The 20,883-nt window shown below is 42.0% G+C and overlaps 1 protein-coding gene and 1 non-coding gene across 4 annotated transcripts in view; one reads left to right on the top strand and one right to left on the bottom strand.

Moving 5' to 3' along the window:
• anapc1 (anaphase promoting complex subunit 1) overlaps positions 1-14,859 on the bottom strand; it is a 33,210-nt gene extending 18,351 nt beyond the window's left edge. For 2 of the 3 annotated variants that reach the window (XR_003833545.1, XM_029450116.1), the window contains exons 1-28: positions 13,247-13,462; positions 12,842-13,006; positions 12,671-12,713; positions 12,454-12,551; positions 12,190-12,272; positions 11,943-12,016; positions 11,673-11,818; positions 11,435-11,583; positions 11,064-11,192; positions 10,619-10,837; positions 10,443-10,538; positions 10,162-10,252; positions 9,724-9,789; positions 9,451-9,588; positions 9,012-9,155; positions 8,166-8,226; positions 6,820-6,875; positions 6,386-6,517; positions 6,219-6,293; positions 5,718-5,801; positions 5,161-5,330; positions 3,727-3,815; positions 2,961-3,109; positions 2,034-2,112; positions 1,422-1,458; positions 1,210-1,283; positions 640-818; positions 99-185 (exon numbers count right to left, since the gene is read on the bottom strand). Coding sequence is in view for 2 of the 3 variants with exons in the window: in XM_029450116.1 (XP_029305976.1) it covers positions 99-185; positions 640-818; positions 1,210-1,283; positions 1,422-1,458; positions 2,034-2,112; positions 2,961-3,109; positions 3,727-3,815; positions 5,161-5,330; positions 5,718-5,801; positions 6,219-6,293; positions 6,386-6,517; positions 6,820-6,875; positions 8,166-8,226; positions 9,012-9,155; positions 9,451-9,588; positions 9,724-9,789; positions 10,162-10,252; positions 10,443-10,538; positions 10,619-10,837; positions 11,064-11,192; positions 11,435-11,583; positions 11,673-11,818; positions 11,943-12,016; positions 12,190-12,272; positions 12,454-12,551; positions 12,671-12,713; positions 12,842-13,006; positions 13,247-13,462 (3,129 nt within the window). In the remaining variant the exon portion in view is untranslated. Of the gene's footprint in view, positions 1-98; positions 186-639; positions 819-1,209; positions 1,284-1,421; positions 1,459-2,033; positions 2,113-2,960; positions 3,110-3,726; positions 3,816-5,160; positions 5,331-5,717; positions 5,802-6,218; positions 6,294-6,385; positions 6,518-6,819; positions 6,876-8,165; positions 8,227-9,011; positions 9,156-9,450; positions 9,589-9,723; positions 9,790-10,161; positions 10,253-10,442; positions 10,539-10,618; positions 10,838-11,063; positions 11,193-11,434; positions 11,584-11,672; positions 11,819-11,942; positions 12,017-12,189; positions 12,273-12,453; positions 12,552-12,670; positions 12,714-12,841; positions 13,007-13,246; positions 13,487-14,695 lie in introns of those variants that run through there. The other variant, XM_029450115.1, reaches the window with a different exon arrangement.
• Positions 14,860-16,978: 2,119 nt separating this feature from the next.
• Positions 16,979-17,051, top strand: trnar-ccg (transfer RNA arginine (anticodon CCG)). Its single transcript has one exon. It is a non-coding gene; the product is annotated as a tRNA-Arg (tRNA).
• The last annotated feature ends 3,832 nt before the right edge of the window (positions 17,052-20,883 follow it).

Raw genomic sequence — 20,883 nt, 5'->3', positions numbered from 1 at the left:
CAGGTTGTAACACCTATAAAACAACAGGAGCTTATTTAGATAAGGGTTCAAAGTGAAGACGGACCAACGGTGTGAGAGAATAATTACTCTGTTTTTACCTCTTGAATAATGTCCGACATCCCATCTTCCTCCTCATCTGCTTCTGTGGTCACAGGAGGCTCCAAGGAGAGACCTGAACCAACAGACTGCGCACACACACACACACACACACACACACACACACACACACACACACACACACACACACACACACACACACACACAGGGAGATGGAGAAAGAGTCTGTGACCAATGATTTAAGAGATTACTTTTTTTAAATATCAGTTATTGTCAAGAGTAGTGAGAGAGCAACACCTCTAATTCACAAACAGCCACGATGACAGATTGGACAATCTTCACCGACTGAAGCTTTATCTCAACAACATTACAGGTTTTAAGATGCATTACAAAGATTCATCTACATTAATTTAAAAAAGGAAGAAATAGCGGTTACTCTCACAAAGCAAAGCATTTTCTTTATATTGTATATTATATATTATATTTAAGTTATATTGTTGAACGTGGAACCCCCTGAGTAGCACACGGTCAGTCAGTGTTTCTTGATCAAATGCTCTGGTTGTTAACTTATTTCACACTCACAGCTTTGCTTTTGGCCAGGGTCATCTTATGGGCTTGTTTAGTCAGATCCTGTCGCCCAATCAGCAGACAGACCTCCTCTGACCAATCAGAACACGGCCGCTCCCGGCAGCGGTAGATGGCCTCTCTGATGGGCAGAGCCACCCCAAAGGGGACCGACTCCAGGTCCTTCAGCGTGAAACCTAAACCAGAGAAAGGACGAGGGTAGATGTATCATCTCTGGGTAAATCCTCATTTAGAGGCGTCATAACAGCCATTCCTGCTTCACAAGCTCCTCCACATGTCACATGTGTTGTTTAATGGTGCATGCAGACCATAAACTCCACTTCTTTGTTGTTGTTCAGTACATGTGGACCCGCATTATCAAACCACCATATTACAATTTCCAATGTTTTACTGTGTACCTACTAAACGGTGAAAAGTTACAAACAAAACATCTAGACTCCAGACTGCGGGAGAGCCAGCTCGCAGACTGTGGTTTCACTGGACGTGTGATGTGTGTGTGTGTGTGTGTGTTGCATTAATGTGCACCAGTGCAGTGCTGAAAACACACTGTGTAGATAAAAGTCTTACCTTGTGAGGTGAGCCAGACCACCAGCTGCTCAGCCAGACTCTCACTGGAAAACTTAACCTTCACACTGCTCAGTCTAAAGGAAGTACACGTAAATATGAGTCACAACATGATTACTGACATACACGTGGAATATGATAAGAAACATTAGTTTATCTGTAACTCAAATCAATAATCATAAAGCTCTTCCACTCATTGCTGTGAGCTAAATTACCTTCTGTAGTGCGGTTCACTGGCATAATACTTCTGGCCTGAGAAAGTGGAGGAGGAGAGGGAGACAAAGAGAGGAGGGAAGGAGACGTCAACGGGTTCATTCGTTTGCTCTCCTATTTGTGAGAAGTCAAATCATGCTGCTCGCATTTTCATAACTCCTGAAGGAAAGTGCAACCCTCATCTGCACTGAAGCATTTTCAAACATTCACTGATTGGTCGCTAAAAACTTGTCCCTAAAAAGAATGGGCACTTCAATTACGGGTTAAATGAAGGGGACATGCGGAGGACTGCGTTTATGTGGGGGATGAACATTTTCAACCATGTGGATTCTCTTACACCGCAAAGTCAAGAAACAATTCTGTGTCAGTGGAGAAGTGGCCGATCAAATACCTGCAGCGACTGCCGTCACCTCCGCACTGCATTGTGTTTCAAAGCCAAAACAAATGGGAGGAAATCAGGCAACACACACACACACACACACATGCACATGCATCACTGCATTCTTTCCGTGTGACTGCACTCTGGCAGGTAATAAGGGCTGGTTGTGAATAAATGCACACACAGTCAGAAACGCAGTCCCAGGATGCAACTGAAGACGAGTGACATTACACACCTGCAGAGAGCTTGGCCAGGTACTTTGATATATCTGTCGAAGTAGCATTTTCATCTCCAATGATGTAGAGAGCATAACTCTGAGAAAAGAGAAACAAACAGATAAATAACAGAAAGCAAACAACTCGAGTGGCATCATTTGTACAAAAGCCATCCCTCTCGTGATGTTTAACATCTGATAAGACTAAAGTCTGGCAGACTGAAGCTCCAGAGAGGCTGAGCAGAAAAAAAGTGTTTAACTCAGGAGACGTTTAGAATGATAGGGGGTGAAGCAGAGGCCTCGCTCATCAAACATTTCTACTATAATAGCATTACTCTTCCTACTGCAGATCCTGGCAGACATTACATCCGTCACAACATGATCCAGCCGTGTGACGGTCAAAACCAAAGCTAGAAACTAGAAACTAAAGCCTGTTCATGTGGAAAGAGGAGTAAACAAGCTTTAATAAAAGAAACTTTTCACATTCTGATCTGTACGATCTAACTATACGTTTCTCTAATCTGTCTTTGTCTCGAGAGAAACAATGACCGATCGAAACAATAAGTGAAGGTTGAATCCATCAGCAGCACAAACACATTCACGTACACATCCCCGGGCGTAATTGCTCTTCATGTTCAGAAAAAGAATCAGACATGCTACACAAATAAATGATGTGACTGCATCCCAATCAAAGCTGAACTCTTTACCCTCACACACTCATCAGGAAGGAGGAGGTGTTCAAATAATAACTAGTTTTATTTGGTAGCAGCAGGTTCGACTCTACAGAGGCCGGGCCATTGTGTTCATACTTGTTTCTACAAATGATTTCTGTCTGTCTCAACTGTTAACTGTAAAAACAAAATGGCAAGACAATAATCGAGTATTAGGAACTTTCAGGCCAATCTCTGTTCCACATGTTGATCACACGTGAAAAGAAAAGCGTCGTACCAGAACCATCAGCCTGGTCCTCTGACAGATGCCGGGCAGGCAGGGGAAAGGTGGCATCTCCTCTCCTCTCAGACAGCTGCTGAGCCAGCTGAGTACACAGGGAGGCTCCTCCCTCAGGAAGGACGGACGCTGCATCTGACCAATCAGAGCTGAGGAGGGAGAGAAGGAGATGATGGAGGGAGCCGAAATAAAACAGCACAGAAAGACAACAACCCCCGTGATAAATACAACCTTTGTAAGGATCATGATGTTCAGAGACAATCTTACGTTTTGATTCAACTTAATAAACGCTTGAATAGGACGTCAGTCAGGTCTTTGTCTTTAGGTTTTATAAAGATAAATCATTGCCTGCTGTAATGAAGGACGCTCTTCACCCCCTGTCAATTATATACTGTGTATAACTCAGTGTCCGTCTCTCTTTGTCTTTGTTTCTCCCCCAGACTCCTGCAGTTGTGTCAGAGGACTGTGGCTCTTCCTGTTGGCTGAGGCCTCTTTTTACCTTCTTCTCCTTTCAAGACAATTGTGTAAAATTGGCAGAATTAGCGTATAAATTCTTGAGTTATGGTCAAAAATGTGTTTTGTTGTTAGGTCACAGTGACCTTTAATCTTTGACCACTAGTCATTTCAACCTTGGGACGGAGATGTGAGGTCACAGTAACCCGCGACGGACGGACGGACAGATGGACGGACGGACAACCCTAGTTTATTGTCTCCAGCGTGGAGGCATAACAAAGATAATGAGACCATTCTAACAAACGGGTCTTACCCTGGTCTATAACGCAGCTCTCAGTGAAGCCAATTAATGAGGGGTAGTCCCTCCAGTACAGATCCACATACTCTTCCAACTGGAGGTCTCTGCAAACAAGAAGACAAGTTATAATATTAATATTCCAGACTCCATACACATGAACACATGACTCACAAAGTCACAGGGTTATTAAGTCTGAATCGGCTCTTTAGTGCCCGTCTCTGCACAGCTGGACATAAAATCAAATGTAAAGATGTCTCCAGATTCTCCGAGAGCCTCTGTGACATTTAACTTGTTTTTGATCAGTAATTAAACACATGCTCTGAGTGAGTCATTACCATTCTGCTTAACATAAGATAATCAATAGTTTTTAATCCCGACAAAACAAGTACTCGTGTGTGTACCTGTAAAACTAATGAATCTCCGTCTTTTATCCCTTCTGCTCTCAGCCTTCTGGTTTCCTATTGTTACCCTCTGATTTGTACCTCATTACTGTTTGCATCTTCTTTTTTTTTAGGTATTTATAGTAATTTATTTACGTATTTATGACAAATTCTATTTGCAGTCTTTAATTTGTATTAGTTATGTGTTTTTCTGTTGATGCACAACATAGCCAGGGATTGAAGGGATAAATAAACTTGTAAAAGAAATAACAAATTATTTTATATATAAATTCTGGAAGGTATTTTTGCCTGAAAATATGATATTTAATACTATATTCTGAAGTCTGATATTAAAGTAATTACACTAATAGAACTAAAATGTATACTGTACAATGTTAAGTTAGTACATTTTCTATTATAGTTTGTCTTTATAAATACCTCACGGTAAATAAAATGGTAATATAGGATGAGTGAAGGAGATTCAAACCACTTTCTCCCGCAAAACAATTTAAAACACTCCCAAAATAACAATCTGGATCATCAGTTTAGCCTTAACCAGTTGGCCTGAAAAGGCAAAACAAGTGTAAAAATGTGCACCATACTTCAAAACAGCCCACATGCTAACCAACACAGGCCAATTACTGTGAAGAGCTCGTCACTCTCCCACTCCACATGTTCTGTTATTGTGATTGTCACCAGTCACGGCCGTCACTTGACAACATGTTGAAGTTCATTTCTCAGTACACATCCCTAAAGAGCCTTTGTTACACAAACGCTTTCACTGCAAACAAAGACATGTTGTCTCCTTATGGGGAGAGTTAGACGTGGTGGGGAGAAAAGTAGAGCAGGTTTAGTTTGTTGTGATAAATAAAGTCTCTTCTGTTTTGTAACATTTATGTATTAAAGCAACAGTTTTTATGTGGAGCTTCACACTCATTCAGATCAATATGAGTATCACTTTATAAATATACATTACAAACACACTACTCAGCCGGCCAAGCCGTTTACTTTTCTTTGTAGACACACACACACACACACACACACACACACACACACACACACAGGTTACCTGGCCAGCTGTTGCAGCAGACAGACCAGTGAGGAGGCTCTTGCTCTCTGCAGCTCGTCCAGCTGCAGCTCCTGATAGAGCAGATGAAGAACGTAGAAAAGAGCGGGAATGTGAGGGAAGAGAGGAGCTGAACTGTCCAACTTCAGAGATGGAGTGGAGGGAGAGAACATCTAGGACAAAGGAGAGGAAATAGTGAAGGTACACGGCAAAAAAGCAGTGTACATAAGATGTTGTAGGGGAGATATTGTCATACTGTCAACATGTGTGTACCTTTAACGATTGTACAGTTAAGATTAGGAAAGGGGGAGAGAGAGGGGATGACATGCAGCAAAGGGCCACGGGTTGAATTTGAACCCTTGTGGCCAGAACTCAGCCTTTGTATGTGAATCGACCGCTCTACCAGGTGAGCTACCCGAGTGCCACAGAACTGTTTGAACTAAGACGTCCTCAGCTCTGTCAGAGGAGCTCTAGTACACTTCACCAGCACCACCCGTCAAGTTCCAAATGTGTTCTTTTGTATTGATCTTAGCGAATTAGAAGAAGAGTAAATTACTTACAGTTTCTGTGAGAATATTGTTGGAGCAGAACGGTTGGGAATTCATCTGACGGTGGTAGTGAGAGCCCAAGAGGTAGTCCAAGTCCTACAGAGAGGAGAGAGAACACCAGTGGAACGGTGGGTTCAGTGTTCACGGTAATTATAATTCATTTACGGTTACGGGAACATTATTCTTGAGAAATCAGAAGGGGAAAGGATTGTGCGACTGTGGCGCCCGTGTGTTTTATAACAGGACTTTCTTCTCTATGTTTAACTTAATCTTTAATATTGTTCTCAATACAATCCTGTATCTTTAATATCATGTGTGATTAGTGTTGACATGGTAAAGAGCATGTACACAATGGTGTGCTAATCTTTGGCTCAATGAAACATTTCCAAAAGCTTTACCTTTGCTTCCCGTGTAATAACCTTCAGACGTTACAAGTCCTTCAACTTACTAGAGATGGTGATTGTTGCCAATTGTGCAACAAACATCCCAACAGATCACACATTTGTCACACACCTCTTCAGAGCCTCCATCAGAGGGACGAGCCTTCTTGGCTGCAATCACCGGAGAGAGCGGCACTTCAAAATGCAGCTTTGGAAAGAGGCGGGAGGACAGAGAGCAAGGTCAACACGTGTTCATTAGTGTTAAAATAAGAATAGAAAACACTTCTACAGCTGACTCACGTTTCGCGTCCACACCAGGCGCTCCGTGTTGTAGCCCATCAGTGTCATGAAACAGGTGACAAACAGGTTCCACTCGGCGTGTGCGCTCGGACCGCCGGGCGCGTTGTAGATGTTGTACCACTTCACCAAAACCTGGGAAATACAGAACTCATCAAATTAGCCAACTTGAAAAGAAATGCAAGTTTCTCCAGTATCACAAAAACCTTTTATTCCAGCAAACCAAAAAAGGTTTCTTTCAATTTAGAATTAAAAAAAACGCATTTATCAGCTGAAACAGTGACGTAGTGTTTATATTCTGTCAGACAGAACATCTAGTTACACTTTAACATCGGTTCTCCGAGAGTCAGGTCTCTCTGCACACGGTCACATGGTCACATGGTCAATACGAACAGGTGTGCAGTGTTTTACTGGAATCAACCATCAATTCCACAAACCTTCATGGCAGCTTCCTTGGGCAGGATGAAACGAATCGCCTGGAGGCATTTCCTCACTGAGAGAAGAGGAGAAAAGGTGTAAATGGACGTATTTAAGAGGCATCACGGTGCGGAAAGGACATTTGCAAAAAGGGTTCACGTGTGAGTATATTCCAGCGCTCTCTCAATGTTTCTGTTTCATCGTTGGGTTTTTTCCTGATGATCTGCAATTTTTGGCCTTTTCTCCTTAACAATAGCAAAGACAAAAGGAAATGAAAAGAGAACCACCAATACAACAGTAATTAGTGTCACTGTGTCTCCCAACAACTCCGACCAATCTGATTCCTAATCAACGTCACCAGGCTATCTTAATTGGACTTCCAGAGTGGGAAAGGTCAGGGAAGAGGTGGATAAATGCCATTTCATTAGAGGGAGAAAGCCTCGTCTGCAGGATCGATTACTACATAATGGGGAGCAACGCATGGCGAAGACACAGAGGTACAAGCACCCAAGGCAGACAGAATGATACGCACACGTAGGCGATGCTGAAGGCGGAAACAAATAAATGAATCTGTTCCACGTCAAAATGTTCAGTATCAAAAAACTAAACTTTACAGAGCTGCAGTCCATCCCGTCCTTTTACACAACATGTGTTAGGAAACATTTAGTTAAAAGTAGATTTAGATGCGGTGATCAGATGGTATAAACAGTTTAATTATTGTGTATTATAACGTAAAGATGGTAAATGTAATTGGAATATATACATTGTAATGCTTTAATGTCTACAGGTCAGTTTGAACAACTGTTTAAAGAAAAAGGTGTGAAGGTGTGAGGAACACACAGGCTGCATATTAATTCACTAATTAACTGAATATCCCACACAACACATGTATTCTAGTTAATCAACCCCCCCAGTGGATCATTATTCACGTCATGAAGGGTTCATTTAAACAATATAAAGCTCCAAAGGGACGTAATAAAGATCTGTGTGTGTGTGTGTGTGTGTGTGTGTGTGTGTGTGTGTGTGTGTGTGTGTGTGTGTGTGTAAAAAAATACATCAAGTACCTCAATACATCAAGATTATACGTCACTGTCTAACAACATAGGGCAGCTCTCAAACCTAATTTCCAGGACCTAACTGCCCTGACTCAGCTGTGTGTGTGTGTGTGTGTGTGTGTGTGTGTGTGTGTGTGTGTGTGTGTGTGTGTGTGTCTACATTTTAACAACGGAAAGCATTACTGACCAACAACAGCCGCAATACTTAGTCTTACATGTATAATATGTGCACGCAGTCAGTACTTTCTCTGCGTCCATCTTACAGGTGTGTGTACAGCAGAACAAAAATAGTGTGTGTGTTTGAGTCTCACCGAGCTCTGAGGTAGCAATCTCTGGAATGGAGATCCTCAGCATTGCGCCGCTGCTTAGTTCCTTGAGAAAGCAAGAGATTGTGCACAAATTAATTTCATATCAGTGCTTTGACAAGACGCTAAACCCATCGACAGTAAATTCTACTTTTAACGGGACGTTGTGTTTTTCTGTATATATTTATTTGTGACTCAAAAGGTGTTTGAAGCTTTTTTGTATTTAGTCTCAATACACTCAAAATGTTCTCCAGCAGGGTTGGTCCTGTTGTCGTCATCACTGATTAGAAAGACACCCTGATGAGAAAGTAAAGCGTCGACCTGACAACAAACAGAGAGCAGCTGGTGCTTTGAAAACTCCAGCGAGCTGCACGAGCAAACAATTAGACTTCAGGTTGACACAGCAATGAACAGAGACCATATGTCAAAGAAGCAGCAGCCTTCAGACACTGTTCTGCACGTCTACACAGGGAGGTCTCTGATGATGTGTGTGTGTGTGTGTGTGTGTGAGTGGAAAACACAGCGGGGTTGTTGTTGTGTGTATTCTGTGGAGTCCCATGGCTGATGAAGCTGTCTGCATCGAGTCTGACAGGACTGACCCCGGAGGTGCACGACTCACGGCTTTGTGGCTCCCATTCATAAATATTAATTGGCCTGAATCACTCACTCTCACTCTCACTCTCACTCACACACACACACACACACACACACACACACACACACACACACACACACACACACACACACACACACACACACACACACACCTCCAGTATCTTTCCTTTTGTTGATTTTCTTTACATCGCTACAACATGTTTCATCAATAAAGTGGCACAACACACACAAACTTACCAACGTGACCCGGTTGCAGACGGGGTCTCTCAACGCATGGATGTAGGGCGTGGCATGTTGGAAAGTGTAATCTTCCAAAAATGAACCTTCGTGGTGTTTAATGTTTGGACCCCTCAGCTCCGTCACTGGTGAAGGCATGGCGGCCTGGAGGAGACGGGAGAAAGTTAAGAGGTGAAGCAGAAATACATGGTAAATAAAACAGACATCGTCGTAGTCATGCAATCTGTACGGTGTAATGTTGTTGAGATTATTTTCTGATTATATCCGGCAGCAACATGGAATAATTATAGATTAGAAAACAGAATCAAGCCTCCGTGTCGACTGTGACAGATTGCTTTGCTCTGTGGAAATCGTTTCTCCGAAGGGACGACATTGAATCGCAGTTAAGTAAGTTACACTGGCACATAAAGAACAATATGTTTTCAACAAATGGCCGTACCTCATCCAGTCTTTGGAGGTGCCGACTGCCAGCGTAAGCCGGCGTGCTAACGCTCTCCATCGGCGTGCTGAAGTGAGAGACGCTGTTGGACAGGCTGAAGGTGGGCGACAGGAGGCCGGGGACGAACACTTTACTGACCTAGAGGAACAGCAAGATCTCACGTCTTTATCACACACGAGTTCTGAAATCGTTCTGTACAGCATGTACAAACTGCTGCGTATTAAACTGTGGAGCTGGACTACATCTGATCGTCTGCTGTGGTTACGTCCTCACCCTGGTGATTCCTGTGTAGAGAACCAGACTGCCACAGGCCTCCAGAACCAGCATGGCATCTATATTCTGAGGAGCAGAAACATGTTAAGTCATTTGTGTGTAAAGAAACACTTATTAATGAATTTATTATCAGGACTGTTGACGGTTAATCTTCTGTAAATCAACAAAGTATTATGTCTGTCTACTAATATTTAAGGACTGTAATGTGTTTAATGCTGCTTATAAAGTGCATATACATGATTTGTATTCAGTTGTAAAGGTGATTAGTCTCAAGGTGCTTCTAATCTACATCTTTCTTTCCTCTGTGTCTTTCCTGATCTGGAAATTATCCAAAAAATGTCATCACTTACTGAATTAACTAGTTGTGCAGTGATCTGCAAACATATTGTCACTAACCGTCGCCTGCTCTGTAAACCTTATAAAGCGTAAATATTGTACCTGAAGAGGCTCTGCATCTTTGGCAGGGATGGTGGCGACCGATGTGAAGATGAGCTGAGACGTATTGTTGCTCTCAATAAACTTCACACATCTGTGGAAACAATGAAAAACACAGTGATGATGAAGAAAAAGTAATAGTGATTAATATTTAGTATTGTTATATTGCTGTGAGGGCCTTGGATTTAGATCCTTTGAGACTTTTCCAGAGTATATATAAAGTGTGTGCATGCGAGTGAAGTCTGCATCATCATCGTGTACAGCTGCACTGTGTGTTTGTTGACCTGAGCTGTTGGTGAGACTCCACCAGGAAACAGAGGTAGCGGTTCTCACAGAGGTCAGAGGTCAGAAATACTTTAGACGCCTGGCTGCTCATCTCTCTGCAAACACAGAGAAGTGAAGAGTAATGCGCCCGCACAGACGCTGCATCTGTTTTCAGCGGTCCGGTCCTGGTAATTACCTGTAACAGCCAGCGGTGACCGTCTCACTCCACAGCTGCTCCATGCAGAGGTCGGGTACGATGGGCTCCATCTCCGGCACCAGCATCGTATCGTTGACCGTGCTGTTGGGAGAGGGTAGCAAGCCGTGGTGCCCCCTGAGGGACGGGCTGTGGAAAGACGTGTTAAATCGAGCCGCACCTGAAAAGGATGGAGCCGCCATTCCTGGAGAGTGGGCACGGCTGGGAGCAAAAGGGACATATTACACAGCCGTGTTTGACCACTAGTGGTGTTGTGGAGCAACGCTTCAATGAGTAGATCTTTGTCCTGTGATCTACCATCAGGATGAATGTACGTTTCTACCTACTGCAGAAGGCGATGTAGTGAATGTGTGTAGTTCGCCATAGAGTAGATTTATAAAATAATCACTCTGCTGTATGCAACTCTTCACTTTGTAGTCAAACTCACCTGAGGGCAGCCATGTTAGATATACTCGGGGAATGAACACGGGAGTGTATCCCTGGTGAAGACGTCATGATCCTGTTCTGGTGGCTGTGCAGAGCGCTGTAGTGGAGAGGAGAGCTGGTACCAACAGCACTAGAAGCAGAAAGCCATCGATGGGATCAGACAACCGCAAGGAACCAGAGATGCTCTTAAGGGTCACCAGTGGGAATATTTGATATTATGAAAACTCATTTTCTAATTATATAAGCAAATATTTGATGTGTTATTCTGTCAGGCAGCAGATGTTCTCATTCTCTGTGTATGCATTTTAATTACAATCTAACATGAGGCCAAAACATCTCACATATAAACTGATGTAAGGACGACACTTTTACCTTGCTCCAGTGCCGGCGCCGGCCCCACTGCCACCGGGGGAGTCCAGGCGGGAGATATTACGAAGGTGAGAGGTCAGTAAGCCCGATGCCATCAGACCCAACGGAGTGCCAATTGGATCTACTGTACACCGCAGGACTGTAGAACGCTCCTGATGGAGGGAAGAGGCTCGGGGTTAGGCACAGGTAGACTCTGTGTGCGTGTGTGTGTGTGTGTGTGTGTGTGTGTGTGATCACTTACATCCTGTGTGACTTTGCGCAGGGCCCAGACAGAGTGTATTCCCTGTACAGTGTCATAGGAGACAACTACAGAGGGCTGACAGCAGCTGAACACGATCTTCATGGTGGCATCAGATGCATACTGCACATGGGAGCCTTCAAACAGAGCTGAAAAAACACGACTCATTAAAGCCACTTTATGCACTGCAACCCCGAAATGATATAGACATTACCCAGAGGAGCGTGTGTGTGTGTGTGTGTGTGTGTGTGTGTGTGTGTGTGTGTGTCATACCTGTAGGTTTACACACTACTGGTGCGATCTCATCTAGAGGATGCAGCATGCTGAACACTGTGGGAAGAGGCTCCCTGTAGAGAAAGAGTTCAGTACCTCAGTTACCTGCTAAATGACAACGCTTTGTCTGAGAGTGTGTGACAAGAAGACTTTCTTTAATGTAGTCATTTGGATTTATTTGTGTGTCATGCTGTTGCTCTTCCCTTGTGTCTGCATGTGTGTGCGAGTGTGTGGTGCTAGTGTGTACCCGGGGATGCCGAGTTGTGCGTCTGTCGCTGTGTTTTTTCGTTCTAACAAAAGTCCAAACTTTGTCGCCCAGACATTTGAGACCTGGAGGAGACAAGAGGGGACAGACGGTGGACACATTTTAACATCTTGTTTTACTTGATACACATAAAGGTTTGTGAATCTGACTCTCTGACATTTAGCAGATGCTTCCTGAATTTCTCTACAAGTCTTAACTCTTAAAATATTTCCCAGCAGTGTCTCCCCCCCCCCCCCCCCCCCTCACCTGGAAGGGTAGCGGTGAGATGAAATCCTTCCCGGTTACAGTGTGAACGTTGACACAGCTACTCTGGACGATACAGACCGTCTGCTCAACTTCCTCTTCTGCAAAACAACATTAAATATAATCTTCTTTATGAACTTCAACATATGTCATTTAATATGCAACATGAAACAAAACTTCTCTTCTCTTCAGCAACAAAAGGTTTTTAATGATTCAGTACCGTCTTTCTTGCTCTGAGGAACAGCAAATGTACACCACAAGGCCTGCAGAGAGAGAAAACAATAAATCATTGTGTCCTATACATATTCAAAAGCTTAAATTACCATCTGCCCTCAAGTAGGATAATGGTATTAATGATAGCTTAGTCTAAAAACAGCTTTCAGTAACCGACCTGCTGCACCGGGCTGTCGACGGTGAAGGCCTTATAGACGTTGGAGGCTTGGGTCCGACTGCCCTGGCTCCAGACGACCACGGTTCCTGCTGTGTAGAGCTCCTCTTCAAACTCCACATCTTCCTCCCTCACTCCCTTGCAGCCCTTCCTAAGCTGCCAGCATTCCTGCCAATCAAAGTATATTCATTACATCTACATAACAAAGTATTATATTACGTCCATGATTAAAGAAGACTAGGATGGTCAGTGACATACAAGAAACATATTTTAACGCAATAACACACTGAAAGAAATCAATATTTAAATTCAAAATCCTTACTCTCTTTTTGTTGTACTGCCAATTATTCTCCTTGTGCATGACAATGTGTATATTCTGTATAGGTGTAATACAAGTATCAATCTCACCCTCTCTCTTTCCTGCAGACTGACTTCCTGCAGCGACCCCACCAGGCCGGCGGCGCCATCTGAAGACCAGAGCTCGGAGGCGGGCTGGAGCTCTCTGAGCTGCAGGTTGAAGGCATTTGGATGGTTCTTGCAGTGCTCGCGGCCAAACGGGACAAACGACTGCAATTCCCCTGCTGCGATCATCGTGGCTGTCTCTTCATACACGACTTCCGACATGAGTTCCAGATATCAGCATTATTTCTGGGAAGAATAAGGGATGCGAGAAGAAGCTTTTTTTTATTTCCTGGCCACAGCGCAATCTTGTTGGTTTAACATGTTCTACCAGACTCTTCCACTGTTGTGCAGTAGAAAGACACTGTAGATAGAAAGCAAGAGGAGAGCTGAGACAAAAAAAGAGAGGACTTTCTATGCCATAAAATAAATCTAGAGCCATACCTATACCCAGTGTTGTAAAAATATTCCAAACCGTAAATGTATTAACAGTAAAAATTAACTACATCTGAATGTAGTCTGGAGGCCAAAGACAAGACTGAAAAAAATGGGATGAACACCGACCGGAACAGTCGCAGTTATGAGCACATAAGGAACTAAGTTTTTAATCAAAATAGTTTAAAGTATTAACCTCACATTGTAAACCTGTGCAGCATAGTTTGGCAATACTGTGCCGACTTATTGTCCTGCCAGTGATGCAACATTGGTATTTGGAGTAGACTACCCACAGTCAAAACATGAGTATTTATTGGCAATAGAAAGGTACCTTCTAGTTAAACTAAAACTTAAAAGAAGCACCTTCATAACAAAAAGTTATGAATTCAGAAAAATAAAAAAGGCAAACTTCTAAGACAGCTGTTGTCAAATGATGGTACTGGTGTTTCTAGTTGTACTTGAGGTGATGATGGTGGTCCCCATCATCATTTTAAAAAAGCATTTCACTTTAATTTAACGCTACATCGTTCATTGACTTGATTCAAAAGAGCAGATCCGTGTAGTTATTAGTGTTGTTTGAATTATGTTTGTTTGCTTTATTTATCTATTTCCATATCAATAAGTTAACTAGGATGAAACAGTACTAGGATAAGCCATCTGTAACGTTATCCCTCACAACTGTTCATTATACTGTTAGAGGACACGATACAATGCGACATACAAATCCCCAAATAACAATTTATTATATTATTTCCACTGTTCTGGTTTTGACAGACGCTACATGCTAGCAGCTAGCTGTAAGTTTTCGACTAAAAAAATATCCTAAAAGAAAGACAGTACTTGACAATCACTATCCAGTAAGTTATATAAATAACATATTGACAGCTAAGTGAGAAGCTAGCTCAAAAGTACTCTCCAGCATTAGCACGCTAACGCTAAACACCCGTAGAGAGCCGTGTTACAGGCTCTATTAGCACACTAGCTAATGTTAGCTTCAGCTAGCTTTGAGTTTTAGCCGCTAACCTGATAGTACGGAATAGTCTGGCTCTTGTTGTGGAGTCCTTGTCTTTCCTTTGTATGAGTCTTGCTTGAGCACAACGTCGTCACCTGTGTCAACATAAAAACAACTCGGATCAGGTGCCAAACTGTGGATTTGGCTACCGCAGGTTTTCAAATGAGCGCGGACATCTTTGCTGTCCCAACATCCTCTTCCTCCACGAGTCAGCCAATCAGCAGTGAGGAGGAGGGGAAGGCAGAGCTGATTGGCTGCCTTCATCCAGGCAGCCTCATCTCTTTCCTCCCTCATCTCCTTCTTCCAGGGGGGGTGAAGAAAGAATGGGATTATAAAATGAAAGTTTTTATTGTTCATTCAGTCATTCATGTGCAATATCACCAATTATGTGCAATATTATATCCCGTGCAATATATTTTATATCATATGTGCAACAATCTGAGTTCAATATTCAGTCTGTCGAATATATTTTGTTTTGTTTTTGTTTTTTAACTGTTTACTTATTATTGCACCTTTGTACTTCCTCTTGTTGTTGCACTGTCCCTTTGCTGCTGTAACACTACAAATGTCCCCGTTGTGGGACTAATAAAGGAATATATTATCTTATTATTAACACTTTCTCATCTCATGATCAGATAAAGGAAAAATAAAAACACTGAGCAGCTGACCCTAGATATCTGCTCTGGATCTCTGAATGAGTAAACATAAGTCAAATCTGTCAATAAATATAAATATGTAAAATGTATCAAGGCTAGTTTTGGTCTGTCAATATCTGTCTATCAATATATATATATATATATATATATATATATATATATATATATATATATATATATATATATATATAATAATAATAATAATAATAATAATAATAATAATAATAATAATAATACTTTACGAATCAGTAACATCTTTTAAGTTTCATTTTAATAAATTATACTGATTAAATTAGTAGAAACTGTCAAATTATGTGCAGGACATCATACAAAATCATTACACATTTTACACGGTGAAGTTTACTTGACTTTCAGACCTAATAACTTGGTTAAATGTGGAGGATTTTAATGAATGTTGTAGAGAGGATCACTGTCACCCTAATTAAGAATAAATAGGTTGATATTTATATGAGGAAGTGATGAGTAATTACCCGCATCTGTTTAAAGTCACACCAAGATTCAGACTCAAACAACAATTATCTAACTAGTATACATTCTATTGGGATATTAGGTTATGTCTTTTATTTTAATTTCACTAATTCTTTCATTTGTTTGCTTTTTGTGTGAATAATAAGTCAAATAATACATTATTTATAGAATGCTAGTTTGTCTACAAGTACAAGCAAGTACAGTAATTGATTAGAAAACACATCTACATCAAATATTACTATAATTGATATAATAATACATTTAATTAATATATATATATTTTTATATATATATTATATTTATCCTTTGCATCAATGCTCTTCAAAATATAATCAGGTCATTTCTACTGTATGAAAGGAACGTCTGGTGTAGAATAAAGTTTCAGGTGTTGACAAATGGACAGACTTCATACTGTACCGAATCAGTAACTCCTTCTGCATCTCAGAAATCAAATTCAGCAAAAGGTAGTCATGAAAAATTATACCTGAGTGTAAAATGAGGAGTCTGGGCTTTACGGGTGCTGATGTGATGGATGTTGCACAACAACACAGTATGATCTGACTGAGTTAAATCTCCCAGACAATATCAGAGGATCTCCCTGGGTGGTGTGTGTGTGTCACAGAGAAATAAATAAAGAGGGGGTGAGAATGCTTTATGTATTAAATCTATAAGAAAATATTAAAAAGAAAAGACAGAAAACACCAAAGGGAAAAGTGTGTCTTCACAGGTCTGAATTGATAACACAAATTAATAATGTTATTATTTTCCCCGAATAATGCATCCATTACACCCTCTTCTATTCTTTGTCTCTGTTTTTCAAAATGAGTTTAAATTAAAGGTGAAGAGCAGCAGTAGAATATTTTTTTCAAATTGATGTTAGAAAAGCAACCGCCTTTAAAACATTTGATATCTATTACTTTTAGCCGACGCAGGTGAAGCACTAGTGTTGTAGTAGTTTTTTATATTTGGTGATCTCAAAGCATTGTTTGTCTGTGTTTCGGCTGCTTGTGATGTCCAGATCATTGAGTAATTATTTGTTGTGTGGAGATAATTTCTTAGGAAAACAAGCTTGTTGCATTGAAATATCTAAATATATCTCCTGGTTGTGCAAGAAAATGAAATAATCTCGTTGTGATAGTCATTTTGTCCGACCCAGTGGCCTAATGGATAAGGCATCAGCCTCCGGAGCTGGGGATTGTGGGTTCAAGTCCCACCTGGGTTGAACTGTTGAACTGTAGAGATGTGGATGTTGAATATTATAAAATGAAAACATGAAATATTACAGAAGCATGCTGATTCCAACAGACTCCCTGAATGTCAGAGTACATGTTCCAATAATTATTGTACATAAGTTGTTATTATGTCGAGTAAAATTGACCTTTTTCATGCTGCCTTTCCATGAAAACAAAGAAATAAACTTTCCCGTACTTTAACTAAACAACTAAAGCCCATGACAGACACCTCATTATATTCATTTAGCTGCGGCAGGTTGACTGTTTGAGGTGAGGTCATCCTGCCATAACAGGCGCTCAGATTTCATTACTGCAGGGCTGCTAAAGCATCCATGAGCAACAACTGTGCTGGTGACGCACTGCAGCCGACCAGGGAGGGACAGTGGGAGTCGCTCTCTGGTGGCAGCATTCATACTCTGAGAAAGATGGTTTGAATTCTCCAAATGAACAGTGAAACAACCATGCTCCCATGGCGACTTGAATTGCTTGCAGTGTTTCAGTCCATCCCAGATCTGCAAAAATGCAGGTAATAAATGATTCAGATACATGTGTATAATCTAATGCAATGCAATGCTACAACACATCAACACACACAACAAGTGAAAGCATCAGTATATTGAGATTAGATACATCATCAGTGAGTGAATGGTTCAAAAAGGCACTAAACCTTATCTTCGGGCACTAAGGGAAAACTTTCGACAGTAACATGCGATCCATAGTTTATGACCATTCATCCTCAAAAATCCTGTGTCTGGAAAAGACTCTCTGTCATAGCAGAAAGGCACAGCTGCAGCTAATGACAACTCTGTTACATCCAGGTGTGCTGGTGACCCGGCATGCACAATAGCAGTGCACCACCTAAATGGAATGCAGCCATTATTATGTTATTACTGGCACCAGTTTGAAGAGTTAAAATGTCTGCAGTGAGAAAAACGTGTCTATACGTGAAGATTTGACTTTATACTTTCTCTCCCTAGAAAGAGCTTTCAGGCGACACATCACACATGACGATTGAAGAAATTTAGATAGATAGATAGATAGATAGATAGATAGATAGATAGATAGATAGATAGATAGATAGATAGATAGATAGATAGATAGATAGATAGATAGAGAGATAGATAGATAGATAGATAGATAGATAGATAGATAGATAGATAGATGGATAGATAGATAGATAGATAGATAGATAGAGAGATAGATAGATAGATAGATAGATAGATAGATAGATAGATAGATAGATAGATAGATAGATAGATAGATAGATAGATAGATAGATAGATAGATAGATAGATAGATAGATAGATAGATAGATAGATAGATAGATAGATAGATAGATAGATAGATCGCTCGATCGCTCGCTCGCTCGATCGCTCGCTCGCTCGCTCGCTCGCTCGCTCGCTCGCTCTCATCGCTCGCTCGCTCGCTCGCTCGCTCGCTCGCTCGCTCGCTCGCATCGCTCGCTCGCTAGCTCGCTCGCTCGCTCGCTCGCTCGCTCGCCTCGCTCGCTCGCTCGCTCCTCGCTCGCTCGCTCGCTCTCTCGCTCGCTCGCTCGCTCGCTCGCTCGCTCGCTCGCTCAGCTCGCTCGCTCGCTCGCGCGCCCGCTCGCTCGCTCGCTCGCTCGCTCGCTCGCTCGCTCGCTCGCTCGCTCGCTCGCTCGCTCGCGCGCTCGCGCGCTCGCGCGCTCGCTCGCGCGCTCGCTCGCTCGCTCGCTCGCTCGCTCGCTCGCGCGCTCGCTCGCGCGCTCGCTCGCGCGCGCGCTCGCGCGCTCGCTCTCTCGACTCGCTCGGCTCGCTAGATAGATAGATAGATCATCCAATGTCGGATTACGTCGATTTCCCGAACAGGGAGAGCAACGTAATCTGATTGGTCCCCTTGAGAGCCAGACCAAAGTGCATCATGGGTAGGGTTTTGCTGGTTGATGAGAGCTAATGATGGAAATGTGACTGTGTATGTGTGTGTGTGTGTGTTGCTCTAATTAAAGTCTTTAGATGCCATTGCTGTACGTAATGTCTGCCATGGGGCTGAATCCGGGCCAAATGTATTTATGTATTTAGTTAATTTAGGATGCAATGAAGAGCTCTGGTGGTCTAATTGATGTGTAGAGGAGGCCGCTAGCCAAATACAAGGCCTGCATTATAGGAACCTCGAGGGAGCCGGACTCTGATGAGTGCATAGAGTGTATGTCTAGTGATAGAGAGAGAAACAACTGGGAGTATAGTAAGAAATATGAGTTCATATGTGTGTGTGTCACTGTGTGACCAGTGGAAACAGGAATCTCTTTTAAAGGAATAGTTCAACATTTTAAATATATATGCTTTTTTTCTCTAAGAGGTAGACGAGAAGATCAAAACGAGTCTCATATGTACAGAGCTCCAGACGTGGTTAGCCTAACTTAGCATAAAGACCAGAATCACATGAAAACAGCTAGCCTCTCCAAAAACTGTTTTGGATTTAAACATGTCTCTTCTATCCAAACAAGATATGATTGATGATCTCCAAAGTTCATTTTGGAAACAATAGATACTTACAACTTAGGCTTAGCACAGTCTAACGCCTGCTCCGTACTACACATGACATACGTTTGATATCAATCTTCTCAGCTCGTTTTTGAAAAGAAAGCAAATATGCATATTTCCAAAATGGTGAATTATTCTTGACCTTGACAAAATAGTTTTAGTGCTTTTCTCAGCTAATGAATACAAAAATAAACTTAACCTTAGTTGTTACTTGCCGAAACTTATTTGCTAGCTAAAGTGGTGTCAGGTAACTATAATCCAGTTCATATGTACGACCTTCTGTCCTAAACACGTCATTTGCATTACAGCGTTAACGCTGCTCATTTCCCAGATTTCATCCGGCTGTGTTGACCCATTGTCTCCATTTTCAGCTCTGAATGCAGCCTGTCTCCTGCTGCAGTAAACCAGGTTTATCCATCAGGAGAGTTTAGCTGTAATTTATCAGAGTAATTTCCTCTGGTTGTAGATGGCAATCCATCACCAAACCCAACTGGGTCCACGCTGAGCCAGGAGCAGAAACGTCTTCCCTCATGGGAGACGGAAACCTGTTTGTCACCGGCACCTATGACGACATTTCAGATATGTGTATGGACCTGTCAGTTTTTTCTGTGGAGGGATGTCTTGATAAAGTCATCTCACACACAGAAGTTACTCATATTGTAACACACAGTGATGCATATTCGATATTTGTCTGCAAACTCTCTTTTTGTCTGTTGGCATGAATTTATATCCATCACTCGCACACAAACCCATAACTATTGTTCACACTACATGTGTCAAATGTGCACATACAATGAGGCAATGTTGCATTTAGGATGACAAACATAATGTATTGTTGTTTGGTGGAGGAGAGACACAGTGTCAGCAGGGCAGGCCCCCGGGGGAGCGGGCCCAAAGTGAATGCATTGCAGCGGTGCAGTAGGTCGGCCAGAAAGTCTCCAAACCCGAGGTGACGTGTAAAATAAAAAATGATTTATTTATTTCTTCTGTTATGTTTCCCAGGGTTAAGTGGAGGCTGAGGTTTTCGGTGGGCAGCCCTCAGACCCTGCAGAGGGGGTTTGCTCATTCCTGGTCAGCTGTCCCCTTTTTTTTTTCTTTTGTTATGTTTTCCAATTGTTTCAATAGTGTGAAGCGGTGGAGGCTGACATGTTGGTGGGCAGAAGTTTCTATGTAAAGAGGATTAACAGCAGCTCTAGAGACTCAAAGTGCATGACTAGAACTTTGTATATTTCTGTTACAAAATTAAAAATAGTTTCATATATTTGTGCAGAAGTATCTTTAATAGTTGCCACCACATCAACGT

The sequence above is a fragment of the Cottoperca gobio genome, chromosome 15 (assembly GCF_900634415.1).
Source record: "Cottoperca gobio chromosome 15, fCotGob3.1, whole genome shotgun sequence".
NCBI lineage: Eukaryota > Metazoa > Chordata > Actinopteri > Perciformes > Bovichtidae > Cottoperca > Cottoperca gobio.
The sequence above is the reverse complement of the archived record's forward strand: the minus strand, read 5'-3'. Positions and strand labels throughout refer to the sequence as shown.